The sequence below is a fragment of the Pseudopodoces humilis genome, chromosome 5 (assembly GCF_049639895.1).
Source record: "Pseudopodoces humilis isolate 2021_Gansu_Grassland_sample_001 chromosome 5, ASM4963989v1, whole genome shotgun sequence".
Lineage (NCBI taxonomy): Eukaryota > Metazoa > Chordata > Aves > Passeriformes > Paridae > Pseudopodoces > Pseudopodoces humilis.
In genome coordinates, this window is record NC_142204.1 from 14,608,965 (window position 1) to 14,624,893 (window position 15,929).

At 44.9% G+C, this 15,929-nt stretch overlaps 1 protein-coding gene across 1 annotated transcript; it reads right to left on the reverse strand.

The window, feature by feature from the left end:
- Positions 1–1,624: 1,624 nt before the first annotated feature.
- Positions 1,625–10,825, reverse strand: TIGAR (TP53 induced glycolysis regulatory phosphatase). Its single transcript, XM_005531868.3, is given in 7 exon segments — positions 1,625–2,651; positions 2,654–3,082; positions 3,519–3,629; positions 4,601–4,678; positions 7,293–7,414; positions 9,246–9,283; positions 10,657–10,825. Coding segments are annotated over 7 exon segments (840 nt in total). The 5' UTR covers positions 10,689–10,825; the 3' UTR covers positions 1,625–2,621.
- Positions 10,826–15,929: the final 5,104 nt, after the last annotated feature.

Genomic DNA, 15,929 nt, shown 5'->3' on the forward strand with positions numbered 1-15,929 from the left:
GAGAAAATATCTTTGCTTTAGAGGAAGGAAACTGTTGTACTAGCAGAGCTCTCTGCCCACTGGCTGCTTGAGGAGAGGCAGACCTGTGAGATGGAGCCAGTATCCATTGGCACTATGTTCTGTTACTATTCCTAACAGACCTTTCTGTTGCTGCAGCTCTTCTTTCCCATGATCCCAATAAACTGCACAGATTTACTGCACACGTGCACAAGAGTCACCTGGCCAAAAAAAGCTTTAGTCTCAGTGTCAATATAAAAACTTAAAAAGAGGAGTACTATTCCCAGACCTAAATAAAACAGCTTTTAGAATTAGCTTCAGAAGCTTCCAAAATTAGTGACTTTTTTAATGCAGAGGGAACCTGACATAACAAAGGAGATCTAACAAGTGCAACTATTTTACGGCAGGCTATACCCCACCTAGACTGGTGCCCTGTCTCCAGCAATGTCAAGAGCAGATACTGAGGGAAAAAGCACACCTGGACAACTGCAGGACACTCTTGACTGCTCGTACTCCCCTGGCCACTGGCAGATGTGTTTGCAGCATTTTTGCATATTTTACAAAGCCTGAACTGGGAGATTCTGATGCATTTTCACTGAAAAATGTGACTTCATTAGGATAGGAGCTGTTTAGAAAACCTGAGTGGTTTCACCCTTTGGTATTTTTCTTGTTAGGCACCATGGTACCATCTGCTTGCCCTGTGTGAGAGTTACAAGAGGTATTTGGTAACAGTAAGATAAAGAAAACAATCACAGAGACAGGTTTCTTAGACTGGATTTAAATTTTAACGACCTATAAATACAAAAAAGAAGGTAAAGCATATTATAGAGGAAGAGTCAAAAATCCCTCTGGGAATAGTGTGACCCAAGCAGTGTCAAAGAATTTAACAAAGAAGTACACATTCTCCTAAGTTATGGCATCATCAACAACAAAACATGAATTACCTGCTTGAGAGCAGGCAAAAGAGAAAAAGAAACCTTCTAAAGTGAGAAGCACCCAGTCACTAGTGTGTTTTGAAACATTTGATGAAATGACAGACTTAGGGAGAAAAACGTGTCACATCTCCTCTCATCCTCTTGCATTTTCAACTCCGTTAGTCTGGCTCCAAGAATAGATGGAATGACTGACAAAATTCAGGACGTGGCAGTTCCAGTGGTTCAAAGCACTGTCAGGAGAATTCCCTGCTATGTAAGTGACCTGCCTGAAATAAACTGGCACTGCCAGGGACAAGCAAATTCAGAATGAACTCCTACCCCATGCTCCTACTATTAACCCTGTTAGAAATCATAATGAAACCTTTTCTATCTTCATTGGCCGTGACCATCACCTGAGTATTGGGGAGCGTTCTAGGAAGATGCATTTCACAAAGAGCTTGAGGAGTCCGTGCAAAAGTTGTATTCCCATTTTAGCTTCCTGTGAAGACTTATTTCCTTCAGTATATTGAGAAGGAATTATTTTATTACTGAAAAAGAGCTATGGACACTTTCAAACAACATCAGCCCTAAGAGTCTTTTTCACAGTAAAAGGTCAGGAAGGAAAGAAAGGAAGTTATGTGATCTGAGCAAAGCTTCACAGGGTAATATTAAGAAAGATTTTTACCTCAAAAGAAATACAGATGAAATGGGAATTCTATTCAGGAGCCTTTAATTTTTTATTTTTTTTTAAACAGGCTTAAAATATGCAAACAAAGAAAAAATATGTGAATCTTATAAATAACATAAACCAGATAAGCTCACACTGTAACACCACAAACACCCCAGTGGGGAAAGAATGCAGTATTAACACCAACAATCACCAAACAATCAAACTTGCCTCATTCTAGGCAAAAATAGAATCAAGTGCATGACCGCAGCTGACAGAAGGATTCCAGTCAGGTACAACTCACCCCAGAGAGAAAGTTCCTCCTCCACAAAAGAGACCATTACTACGTGCACACGAGGTTCCTCATCCTGCTCACAGTTAAAAATAAATACTCTGTGTTTGTGTACAGTGCTCTTCAACAGAGATCTCAACAACCTGAACAATTTCTTAGGAATTACTCCTGGCGAGGTAGGTTTATCATCATTCCCACTTTACAAACAGAAAGGAGACTTGCCCAGAGGCTCACAGATATTCAGTGTCAGAGTCACACCCACTGGCTCTGCACCAAACCTTTCCCACTGGGCAATGCTCCTTCCTAGGTTCTACTATTGCATTCAAAAATTTATTTTAAGACAACGTTATGTTTCATATTACAATATAATTTTTTGTAATAAAACAAGAATACAGTATAGCTCAACTTTGAGGTACCACTCCTCTCCCATCCCCAACTCCTTCACTTGGAGGTAACCAAAATAATTATGGAGTAATGCAAAGGAGTTGTTTGAAATATGTGCTGTAGGAGCAGATATGCAAGTGACTGCAAGTATTATGTTTCTGAGAACAGAGAATGTTTTATTTTGCAACTGCCAACTTATACTGGGCACTAGGACCATGCAAATTGTGGTTTTAAGATGGCAAGCAGTTGCATGTCTCCCTATTTGCAGTTTAGGGTCAGCAATTCCAATCCCAGTAATTATTACAGATACTTTTCCCAAGCTTAGCAAAATTGTGAACTAATCCCACTTTCCCCCCCACAGAGACTCTTAAAACACTTTTGAAGCTACACATTCACAGTTCCCACATCCACTAAGTGAGAGTCTTGGTTAAGACAGACACATGTGATTTTGGGTTTTAACAAATTCCCATTTTCAAGTTTTATAATGAAATGACTGATTCCAGTATTTGGACTGACAGAAGACAGCTGGGACTTCGTTAAATTTGCTGGTAAGGTACAGTTGAGATCTGAAACAAAATAGCCAATCCAGTTCCTCATGTAGGCTCCATGACTCACCACCAAAATATTGGCATCTAATACCATGGAAGATCCACTGCCCTCAGAGCTCGGCTCTGCCTCACTGCAGTCGTTTGTCCAAGGGAAAACAAACTGTTCTCCAGATGTTCCTGAGCTCCTGCCTGGTGCATCAGGCTTGCTGTGCTCCTTCTGCTCCAACTCAACAGCCAGCTGGCACAGGAACTCAAAAAAATCCCTTGCACGCTCTCTCACCTGCAGGGAAAGGCCGAAAGGGAACCTTGTGAAGAACGAAGAGTTTGTTGTGAAGCAAGCACAGATTTGGCCTTTCAGAAATCTGACATGTAACTACTTCAATTAAAAGACAAAGGTTTCCCACAGACAAGACTCAGAAGCCAATGTAAGTTACTGACTGCTGTTCAAACTCCTCTGCCCTCCAGAGAGCAATTGCTATCATCCTCCCGTGAGGCAGAGCTTCGTGAGGAGTCACTCTCAAAACCAATATTTTAGTTATAAAGAGATTCCCCACTTGGCAGCCACTGTTATGAGACCAAGCAGCATTTTTTAGCTTAGAGAATATCTCTAGTTGGGCTGAGCTCTCAGTGGGAAGCTCTCAATAGCTGCAATTGCACTGATAAAAAACCCTAGAAAGCAGGGCCTAAATAAATAAATAAATAAATAAATACCATACTTCATCCAGTGTTTCTCCTCCAGGAGGTGTGAATGAAGGACATTGCTCTCCAGCATCCTTTGCCATAGCCTTGAGGTCAGCCAAAGGCCTTCCTTCTGCAACTCCGTATTTCTGTAAGGGAAAAAGAGGGTTTGGCAGGATGTGTCAGGTCTCCTGTGCCCCTTCCAGAGGCTGCAAACAGCTCTTCACAGCTTTGTCTTCTTGGATTCTCAAGGCTTAGCTACCTTTTACATTTTATCCCAGTTTTGGGCAAGGAAATGTCTTTATACACATCCTTTTAAACTGCATATATGTAGATATATAGGTAAGTAGGTAGGTAGGTAGAAAGATGACAGAAAGAAAGAGAGATAGATAGAAAGATAGACAGAAAGACAGATAAACAAACTAAGAGCAGCATCTCATTTAAACCACGAACATTCAAAACATGACCCTCAGCCTAATCTTTGCATGGAGACTTTTTTCTTCCTCTGACAGTCATCCCCAGCATACAAAATTCAAGTATCTTTGTGACAGAGGTCACAAAGTGCAAGTGCTTCTGTACGTAGCCCTTCACTTGAGGATAAACTCCATTTTGTTTTTACTTGCAGGAGGCTACAGGAAATTATTTTTCACATGTAAGAAGCCAGTCTTTTCTCTAAAGACCTGTGAAGTCTTCACAACAGAGGATGGGTTCAATTCAGAATTTTTGAAAAAGACATTAAAAAAAAGGAAACAAAACCATGCAATTAAAAGTAAATAATAAGGCCTTGCTGATTTCAAGGGAAGAACTGGAATTTCTGAAAGAAAAAAAGATTCAAACAGGAAATGCTACAATCACATGCTGCTCCGTAAACACTATATCTTACTTTATTTAAATCATTAAGGCATAATAGCTACAAAGTTCATCACTTAATTTTGGCTCTGCTTCACCATTCTGCAAACAATTTATTGTCTCTGATGTGAATAGTATCCAGTGATTAAAAACACATCAAATAGTGGTCTCCACTGCTAAATCTACCATTTAATAAAGCAAGATACCCATCAGCAGGAATTTCCATTTTAAAATTGTTCAGTATTTGATAACAAATTCTTTTGGCACTTACTCTCTCTCGCAGTCTTGCATCGTACTTGATTTCCAAATCTTTGCAAAACCTGTTTTTCCCTAGAATGGCAGCAGCAGTCTAAAAAATGAACATACAGTCACATCATCTGGACAGAACATAGACACACCACCTTACACCACCACAGCCAAGGTGAATCCCATCAGCAGCATCTGACAACCCAAACCAACAAAATACAAAGTTTATCAGCTACCAGTCTGGCAGAATTGGATAGATGGCCCAGGCCAGGCCATACAAATAGAAAAGATGCAATCTTCTGGCAGTTCCTTCCCAATTCAAAGTCCAGAACAGCTGAAGACACAGTACCCATGAGAGGTAGGCAGCAGAGTTTACTGCGGTAAGAGCTACATCTTCTCTTGAGTAGAAAACAGAGCAATCATGTCCACACATTGTTTACATGTAGCACATGGGCCAGACTCACAGCTGTGTCCCCTGAAACTGCTCAGTTAATCCAACTGAAAAAACATCTGACACCTGTCTGGCTGCCACAGCCAATCCTTAGGGCTGGAAGGGACCTCTGGAGATCATCTTGCCCAGGCAGGTTCACCTGGAGCAGGTGGACACAGAAGCATGTCCAGGTGGGTTTGGAATGTCTCCAGAGAGGAAGACTCCAGGCCCTCCCCAGGCAGCTGTTCCAGGGCTCTGCCACCCTCAATGTACAGAAATTCTTCCTCTTGTTGAAGTGGAACTTTTTGTGTTTTGGTTTGTGTCCATTGCTCCTCATCCTGTCACTGGGCACCACTGGAAAGAGCCTGGCACCATCCTCTGACACCCCTTGGAGATTTTATTTGCATTAATAAGATCCCCTTTCAGTCCTCTCCAGACTAACCAGACCCAGCTCCCTCAGTCTCTCCGCATAAGAGAGATGCTCCAGACCCCTCATCATCTCTGTGGCCTCCACTGGGTCCTCTCTGGTAGCTCCTTGTCCTTCTTGGGAACCAGAGGATGGCTGACCTGCTGCTGGTTCTTACAGGCACCCAAGTGTGAAGGCTGCACTGGCTTCACAGACAGTTTGGGCCATTCAAACATCCACACCCAATCAATCTGACATTTAAAAAACTCATTTTGAAAATGCTCCTTGGATTCTGGCACAAGTAAGCAGCCTTGTACTACTGGCACATTTAACATAATGCTTAGGACAAATCTGGTCTTGGAAATTTAAGCTTCTGTCAAAAAGTAACGCAGACATAAAGATAGGGTTGAATACAGTTCCTTGTGTATATGCACAACACAGTTATTTGTATGATTATATGCAGGAATTTCCTCTTTTGCAGCAGAACTTGTACATTCCTCCCATACTTGAGCTGTGAAGTGACAGTGTAGTAACAGGCTCTTCACAGAACTGCAGCTGCCAAGAAAGGGAGTTCCGACCACATGGAAACTTCAGCTTTACACATCTTTGGGAAAGCTTTTCCAACATCTGGACAGCTTGGCAAACAAATGGCAAAACACATTTCCTGTATGTAAAGGAAAAATTCAGGTCCTTCACATTAGGAGAGTGAAATTCTGAAAGTGCTTCTCATGGAAAAGGCTGTCTCTAATATAAGACAAAAAATCCCAAACCAATTCCCATAAGGGAGGCATGCAGCACTGACAGTTTTATGAAAGTCAGAAAGCACTCTTAATGTTTTAAAATATCATCACTGCCATTCACACACGTAAAAGAAGTGACTCAGGCAGCTACTCTGCATTTTTAAAATACCCAACTATTGCACTCTTCCCTCCTTGTCTCTTTTGTTTTCTGCTTAAGCTATGCTGCTACAGCAGCTTCTGGAATTGTGCTGCAAAACCGATGAGCAATGTTGGTTGATGGTGTATGTTACAAGGAAATAAAAGGAGATTTATACTACATTTGGTTGATCTGGTTTACAACACAGTTTTGTAGACTTTCTGCAGGATAACACAGCAAAAAAGCAAGCAAACAAGAATGGCTTAGGAGTTTCAGCCCCCTACACGTCTCTTGAAAACACAGAATCAGTAACAGAAGAGACAGTTAAAGATAGGGCTGCCACAGGAGACATAACCTTCCTAGAACAGCTGATCTCAAGCTTTAAAAGTTTGGTTCCCTAATTTTGAGTATTTCGTAATCCTGCACACAAGGTCACATGTAATCCCATGTAGTATTTTTTCCTCTTTATTTAATCTATATTGCATATTTACTGCATTAAGGCAAGAGGTGTGACATGCCTCACAAAATCCAACATCTCTGCACATTTAATGATCCTTGTATTGATTTCACAGCAAAACTTGACCTTGCCTGCACTGGTCTGCATTCCTCAGAAGAACACAGCACACAGCCAAAGTACCTGGGACAGCACAATGTCACAGCCAATATGGTTTGCTTTTTCAGAGAAAAACTCACTTCTGTCTGTGATACCTCAAAGCCCCCATTACTCCTTCAGCAAGAACAATGCCCATATAAAATAATGGCAAATCATGGAATCATGGACTGGTACGGGTTGGAAGGGACCTTAGAGATCATCCAGTTCTAACCCCTTGCCACAGACAGGAACACCTTCTATCCCAGGCTGCTCACAGCCCCATCCAACCTGGCCTTGGACACTTCCAGGGATCCAGGGGCACCTTTTGGCTCTGTCACTGCATTATTTTTGCATCACCAACAGCAAATAAATGCCAGATTCAGAAGCCAGTTGTTGCCTCAAGAAGCACTTACCTGCTTTGCTCGAAGGAGGTCACTTGAAAAGACATGGGTAAACTTCACATTACTGAGAAATAAACCAGCAGCATCTGCTTGCCTGAAACCAGTTGCAGAGAGTGGCTCATCCACTCCTTGACCTACAAAATAAAAACCCCACAACATAAAGACATACAAATTTTAGACCAGCTGACCAGCGGCATGTCAGCAATAAAGAAACTGCCCAGTCATAAGAAAATCTTTCTCTTTTAGTAAAGCCAAGCATTAGGAAAAGTCACTGCTCTTCAGGTCTTCCCTAAACTCAGTCATGCTAACTTAATGATAAAAAAAAGTAAAGTCTAGGAAGACAGAAGGATCACTATCAATGATAATTACATTAATCTATACCTTTGACAAATTTAAACATAAAATAGAGACCTACATTTAACAGAGGTCACCGGTCAGATTCCTGCAAGAGGCATCTCACAGCTGAAACTTTATAAACAGATTTGTTAAATATAAGTAAGAAAGAGGACAATACCACTGAGAGAATGAGATGCAAACACAATCTGTTCCAATCTCTTCCTCTCCACCTCACACTCTGGCACTAATACTCATGCAAACCAGAGCAAACCTAGCTGGAAAGCAGCAAACCTCCCAGAAATTGTTTCCAGCCAGAAAGTCTGTGAGAATAACTGGTCTCAGAGCTCTAGGACAGTGTTGAAAGAAGCAGCTTTGGACATCCAACATAAGTTGAACAGGTGTGCTCCTGCCACAGCTCAGAGTCTGCAGGAGAACCCAGAACTGTGACAGAGGGACAAATATGTAACGGATTGCTACATCCACACCTTTTACCCATTCTAGTTCTGCAGGAAGCCAGAGCAGAGAGAATGAAATTCACATCAGATTCAGAACAAAGAAAATAAACTATTTTCACCCAGAAAACACACAATCCAACAGCAAAAGACAGGACACCAGAAGTCCAAGTTCCGAGCACCCCATCTGTAATTCAGACACATGAGGTGTCTGACTCCAGTGTGCTGGTAAAGGCCTTACACCTCTCTAAACATAAAAAGCTTGCCCAAAAACAGAAGCTATGTTGTCTCTACACTGGAGAGGAACCCACTACATGTCATTTGACCCAAGGTGCTAGGAATTCAAAAGACATCATCAATATTTTTAAGTAAGTAACACAGGAGAATATTCTTTACTCATCTTATTATGAGCACAAATCCATGTTGCAGGAACCGGAAATGGCAGTATCACAGAGGGAAGAAACTACAGAAGCACAATTCTCCTTCACAACATGAAGTATTGTAGGAAGTTCATTTATTCAGAGTACAACCCCAGCCTTGATTTTCCTACAGCACACATCCAGGCAGTTCAGTGTGTTCAGTTCTGGGTGTAGAAGCCAGCAGCCACTAAGACGAAGTCTAGTTTTAAATATGTCTAATCAAGACTGCCTTCCTAGGAAGAGCTGGGATTGAACAATTCAAGCATTTAAACAACCTTTACTGTACATTCTCCCTTGCCCTACTGCAGATTTTTACTGCAAGTAACAGATTCCCTTCTTGAGGCAACAGCCTCCCTCACATCACTTTATCTGGATCTTTATCCATCCTTCTGCAGCTCCATTTCCTGGAAGTCCTTTTCCCAAACTTCACATTACTGGGATTTAACACAGTGCTATGGAGTACTTCGTAAAGGTGCTGCTACCATTTCACTTGATTACATGCAACCTATTTTTTCCCTGCATAGAAAAAGGAATTTTTCTAATACTCCTGTTAAAACACAAAATACACCAGCATCTGTTGATATTCTATGGAGGGTGACTTAAAATCTTCTGTAACATTATGAAAGCCATGTCCTGGCTTACACATAAAGTCTCTAAAGGTTTACAGTATTACTGCTTAATAACATCTGAGCAGTTGGTGACAGGATTTCACCATGATTTTCCATCTCTAACCAGCTAACAGAATAACTCTTACTAACCTTGCAGTATCTTGTCTTTGTTGTATCTTGTTTCTCCACTGAAAGAGATTGTAAACAACAACAAAAAAATTAACTTCTCATCATTTTAGTGTATTTTAAAAACGTTGTTGTATTAAATACCAACAAGAGACAGCAGCACCCGAACGTAAAAAAAAAGAGACACAGTGCAGCACAAACTCTTTTCAAAACAATGCACACAAAGATTTTATAACAATAAAAAATCATTTTCAAAACAATTCCAATCATGCTGCCAGTTTTTAATGAGACAAAGCTATTTGGAATAAAAGTAAGAGAAGTGATTTCTTAAATTTATCATAAATACAGCACAATTTATCTGTAACAACTACACCTCTGTGCTGGAGAGAACAAAGCTGCAGGAAGACTCTGGAGCCCTCTTTTGACAAGCATGTGTTGGCAGCTGGTTCTCTGAACTTTATAGGGAACCAATTCCAGAGACTATGAAGGGTAGCAGCAGAGCTGCACACCTGGAAGAAACAGAGCCTAGGAAGTCAGAGCAGAAGAAATCATAGACTCATGGAATGATCTGAGTTGGAAAAGACCTTAAACATCATCCAGTGCCAACCCCTTGGCATGGGCATCTGCTGTCCCCAGGTTGCTCAGAGCCCATCCAACCCGGCCTTGGACACTTCCAGGGATGGGGCAACCACAGCTTCTCTGGGCAACCTGGGCCAGGGCCTAACACCCTCACAGGGGACAATGTTTTCCTAATATCCAATCTAAACCTGCTCTCTGTCAGTGTGAAGCCATTGCCCCTTGTCCTGTCACTCCAGGCCCTTGCCAAGAGTCTCTCTCCATCTTTCCTGTGGGTTCCCTTCAGGCACTGCAAGGCCACAATGAGGTCACCCCAAAGCCTTCTCTTCCCCAGGCTGAACAATCCCAATTGTTCCCTCAGCCTTTCCTCCCAGCAGAGCTGCTCCATCCCTCTGATGCCCTTGGTGTCCCTGCTCTGGCCTGGCTGCAGCAGCTCCCTGTCCTTCCTGTGCAGGGCCCAGGGCTGGATGCAGCCCTGCAGGGGGGGCTCAGCAGAGCCGGGCAGAGGGGCAGAATCTCCCTTCCCTACTGCCCACGGGGATTACAGTAAAGGAGAAAAAAAGCTTTCCTTCAAATTAAGGAGTTTTCTCCTGACAGTTGCAGGAAGCTGGAGCTACTTGATTCAGTCAGCTATAAACCTCTGTTAATAGAGTGGGAGAAAAAGTCTCCTTTGAAATTCCACCCAAGTCACAAGCACCAATTCTTTAACGTTTCAAGGGAAAAATGTTCACACCACCACTCCTACCCTTGCCGCGCCTGAGAGCTTTTGCTCAGCTTCCCCCACCCGCTGCCCGTGACCGAGAAGGGGACGCGGCCCCCGGGACGCCGCCACCGCCGGGGATGCGCGGGCGGTACTCACTGCCGCACGACGGTCAGCCCGAACCGAACCATGGCGCGCGGCAGCTCAGGTGAGCGCAGATGTGCGCAGGTATGGCCAGATGTGCGCGCAGGTGAGCGCAGATGTGCCCAAAACTGCGCGCAGGTGAGCGCAGGTCCCACAGCCCGCACTGCGGCGCCGCGCGCCTCGCCGTGACGTCATGGCCCCGCCCCGCGTCCCGCTCTGACGTCACCGGAGGCGGCTCCCAGCAGAAAAGGAGGATCCGGGAGGGTGTATGGCTGACTGCAGCTCCCTGAGGGTAGGGCACAGCGGGCCCTGCTCCCACGCCACATGCGACAGGACGAGAGGGAATGGCCTCACGGGAGGCTCGGGTTGGACATTGGGAAGAAATTCTCCCAGGCTGCAGGGCAGCGGTGGAGTCACCGGCCGCGGTGGTATTTAAGCGCCCCGTGGATGTGGCGCTTGGGGACAGGGTTCAGTGGTGGGCGTGGCAGTGTGAGGTTTACACCTGGACTTCTGCACCCTAAATGGTTCCGCATTCTCACTGTGCAATTGCAATCAGGAGGCTTTCACCTTAAAACTCTGGGTTTCGCAGCGTCTCGTGACGCTGGTGTTAAGGAAACTTCCTGGTCTAAGCACCCCGGATCCACTTGGACACTGGCAGTGCCTGAGCTGGGACTGACGCCCCCTCCCAGCTGCATCCCCCACACTAACGAAGTCGGATCAGGTTTCCTTACTGGCTCAATTCCAGGATTCCCTTACCAGAGTCTCAGATGTCCAAATCCTTAAAATACTTCAATCACGGTGCAATTGCTAAATAACTAAACAACAGCCCAAGCTGGTGGCCTCTCAGGAGGGACGCAGCACAAGGGAACCCCTGGGTTTTTACACCCTCATAGATTAAGGGTAGGAAAGTCTGGGTTTTCAGCTCCCTCCGTGTCTCTTGAGTGTCCATCCCCTGCCCGGTGCCACTATGCAGGGCGCTGTGCTGGGCAAAGGGCTGGCAGCTCCCAGCCACTTTCCTCAGCTGGGATGCTCCAGAGCTCAGCCTGCAGCTCCGCTGGAGCTGCACCTCGGGCTCCCTGCACTGAGTGTGTTCGTCCACACCGGGACCAGGGGACAGACCAAGTTTGCCCCTTTGGAGAACATGGAATACTTGATGATGTTCAGTCTGGTTACGTGAGCTCAGTTAACACTGATTGGCAGCAGCGCTTTGCTCAGAGTACATTGATACATTGATATTTACATATAGATGGAAGAAGGACATTATTCACAAGTCAGTTAGAAGTCTGGGCAACCAAATCACACCCGGAGTAACCATCAGCAAAGATGAGCTGATTCCAAGGAATAGTTTAAAGCAGCAGTTTCCAAGGCAGAGCAGTGTGAGGTGTCAGCATCCACATCCAGCTGGGACCACACATTCTTGTCCTGCAGAACCCTGAGAATCGCAGAATGTCCTGGCTTGGAAGGGGCCTTAAAGATCATCCAGTTCCAACCCTCTGCCGTGGGCGGGGACACCTTCCAATGTCCCGGATTGCTCCAAGCCCCATCCAACCCGGCCTTGGATACTGCCAGGGATCCAGGGGCAGCCACAGCTTCTCTGGGCAGCCTAGAAATTCCTGCTGGTAAAATGGACAAAGACCACAAGAACAAGAAGTAACTGGAACTTATCCTTTTCCCGTCAGAAAGCTGAAGTTTTATGGCGGACAGACAGTGTGATTAACCAAAATATTGGTTGGGCAGCTGAGTGTATTTCCTTCAGGATTTCCCAGCTGGATCAAATAAATGATATCTAAAAATCAGAGAAATTCTTCTGGATTGTCCAGAGGTCTGACCTCAGTTTGCAACTGGTTTGTGCTTTAACACCAAACATGTTCTAAATGAAGACTGAAACAATTTGTTTCATTTGATAGCTGTTTAAAGCAGATGCAAAATTAAATATTTAATGCAACAGTTGTGTCTGTTTCATTTCCTTTTTATCTTCTTTCGCAGTGTGGCATTAACCTCAAATTTCCTCAGGGCCTCTCCTCCACAGATTTCAGAACTGACATTTTCAAGGGGTGACACCAGTGACAGTCTTGCCTGTGCACAAGCCAGTGCCAACTGAATCAGCTCTGACCTATTTCTGTTGTATCACCATTAAAAACAACTGTGTTTTGCTGCGGTGATAAAACTCCAGTTGTGTCTCACATGTGGTTTAGAGGATCAAGTCTCAAACATCAGCCGATATTGTTAACATCTCTTATAAGTGAATGTTTTCACACAGATCTTTTGCAAAAGTGACAGCACTTCTGGCAAAGTTTGAGAGACTTTGTCTGAAGGCACCCAGTTTGGCTTTGTGAGTAAACAGCTTGGAAAGCCCATACCTTCTGACTTGGAGCTAGCTACTAGATTAGGTTTCCCTTTTCAATTGTCATTTGGGATCTAATCTTGCTCCTTGCGCTTACAAATACACCCAGAAGAAACCTTTGCTGAATTTCTTCAGTTCTGCTCCATTGCACTTCTCTGCCTGCGTAATGCTGCTCTGAAGGATATGCTGGCCTGAAAAGAGGCATAACCCTGGCAAATCCTACACAGGTTGTCCTGCAGACAGGCCTCAAATTGGGTCTGCTGGAGAACACAATTCTTAGAATTTCATTCATGGCAAAGTGATTTCAGGAATGTCTTTAATTGTTTTTAAGCTGGTTCTCAGTGCAGTATACGAGCTGTGAGCAGGGAGCAGAGCCAGCCCCTAGGCCGAACACCTTCCCTTCTGCTGGAGCTGTGAAGCAGAGGCGGGCACTGAGGTGAGCCGTGGGAGCCCCGGGATGTTCCTTTCCCAGCCCGGGATTCCCGGGATTGTCCCGGGGCCCTGAGGGCCGTGGGAGCCCCGTGATGTTCCTTTCCCAGCCCGTCATTCCCGCGATTGTCCCGGGGCCCTGAGGGCGGTGCGCGGTGCGCGGGCGCCCCCTCGCGGCCCTCCCGCGCTCTGCAGCGCCCGCCGCGGGCCCTTCCCATTGCACAGCCCTCGCCTTTCCCTGGATCACGGATCCCATCCTTCGCCCTGGCGCTGCTGCACGCCCAGGAAACACCCGCGGTTTAGACACTCCTGTTGCAAAGCTCTGTAGCTTTAGGTGAAACCCTAATACCTAAACCTGGGAGATTAAACATCACCATCACTGCACAGCAGAAAGGTCAATACTTTGTTGTGTATAAGAAGCAGATCCACAGTAACTGGAATAAAAAACTTCTCAGAGAAGCAAACGAGTTGAATTTACAATCACAGAATCATAGGATATCCTGACTTGGAAAAGACCCACAAGGATCATTCAGTCCAGCTCCTGGTCCTGCACAGACACCCCAACAATCCCACCCTGTGCCCGAGAGCTCTGTCCAAACTCTCCTGGAGCTCTGGCAGCCTTGGGGCTGTGACCATTCCCTGGGGAGCCTGTTCAGTGTCCCAGCACCCTCTGGGGGAAGAACTTTTTCCTGATACCCACCCTAACCCTCCCCTGACACAGCTCTCACCATTCCCTCAGGTCCTGTCTGTGGTCACACAGAGCAGAGATCAGGGCCCATCCCTACTCTTGCCCTCCTGAGGAAGCTGCAGACTGTGATGAGTTTCCCCCTCAGAGACAATGTGAGGAAGATGGAAAAATTAAGATAAAGTTTTGTTTTGAGTGTGCTGGATGACAATGCTGATTTCATCTCTCATCCTCCAGCTGGTTATGTCCCACTCACAGCTTTCCTCAAGTTCTGAAAACCCTCATCAAAAAGGTCAATCTATTGCTCTTGATGTATCTTTGTGAGTCCTCTGTCAGATGAACCAGAGCTTTTGCTCTAAGAAGGGTTCCTGAGTAATCTGAGGAGCCAAACACAGCCAGTCTGCTGACCTTTCCCTTTCTCCTTCACTGCTCTCACAATTCTTCTTGCAGTTTCTGCATGTTGCATTTTGGAAGAGCTCAAATAACAACCCAGTTTATTTTTAGAGAAAACTCAATAGCAAGACCAAGCACCACATCATTTCCACAGAAGGACAGGCATTTAAGGAGATATGTTCCCTTTTATTATTTCCTTCTTTGCATCAGCTCCTTTATCTCTCTCTCTCTAGCAGGCTGCAGCAAAACTCAATGTTTTTTCTTACCTCAATGTAAATACATCAGCTTTACTCACCTTAATTTGTAATCCTAACAGGTCTTGATTGAATGCCACTGCTGCTGAGGGATGCCCTTCCCCACAGTGCCCCTGGAGCCCAGCAGAGCACAGACTTGATGTTCTCCCTGGCAAGTGTCCTCATGAGACTCCCACAAGTTTCAGTGTTGTCTCCTGGCTGCATCAGCAGGAACATCAGCTGCCCAGGTGGAATGCAAATCACCTCTGAGAACCCTTTTAAATAGAATCACAATCCCAGAAGCACAGGATGGGTCAGGTTGAAAGGGATCACAGTGGCGCATCTGGGGCCACCTCCCTGCTCCAGCAGGGCCATCCCAGAGCACAGGGCACAGGATTGTGTCCAGACAGCTCTGGAATATCCCCAGTGAGGGAGACTCCACACGGTCTCCAGACAATCTGTTCAAGGCTCTGTCACTGCACAGCTCCAGTCCTTTACATGCTCCAAGCTGAGCCTACAAAATGCCAGAAATTGCTGGTCATGTTGTTCAGTGGTGGTCAGTGAAAACCCTGGACTTGTGATGTTTTACAATCTCTACCTCTGGTGCAGATAAGCTGGGAAATGTGACGCTCACAAGACATTTGGCAGGAAAGTCTTCAGAGACTTTTCCTAAAACCACAGGACCCAAGATTGTGTGACTATGGCCAGAAAGATCTGTATCTCCTGATCCCCAGCCTCCTGATTTAATCCCTATTTCCTATTTATTTTTAATTCATTCATATTTATTCCATAATTCATAATTAATTCCTATTTCCATCCATGATTATTTCTGTTTCTGTTTATTTTTGCTCGTATAGTTCTTCATTTTAGCAACATTTGTTTTTTTCCTTTCTATTTTTTTTCCTTCTCCCTGTTCATTTTATCTTGAAGCTTGTCTTTTGGGTTTTTTTCCTTTCATTTATCTTTGGGTTTGGCAGTATAATTCACTTTATGATGGTGTTTCCCCAGTATGTCTTCCCAAATGCCTCTTCTTCATTTTCAGGGCCTCTGAAAGAAAAAGGGCTGGAAATTCAGGAGAAAACTGCTACTGAATGGCAGTGGATGAGAGGTCAGGCCAAACACATCACACAGGAGCTTGGTCACTTCACGGCAGGCATCCACAGGCAGAAGTGGGAGAGGTTGAGCAACCTGCCTTCCTGGCCAC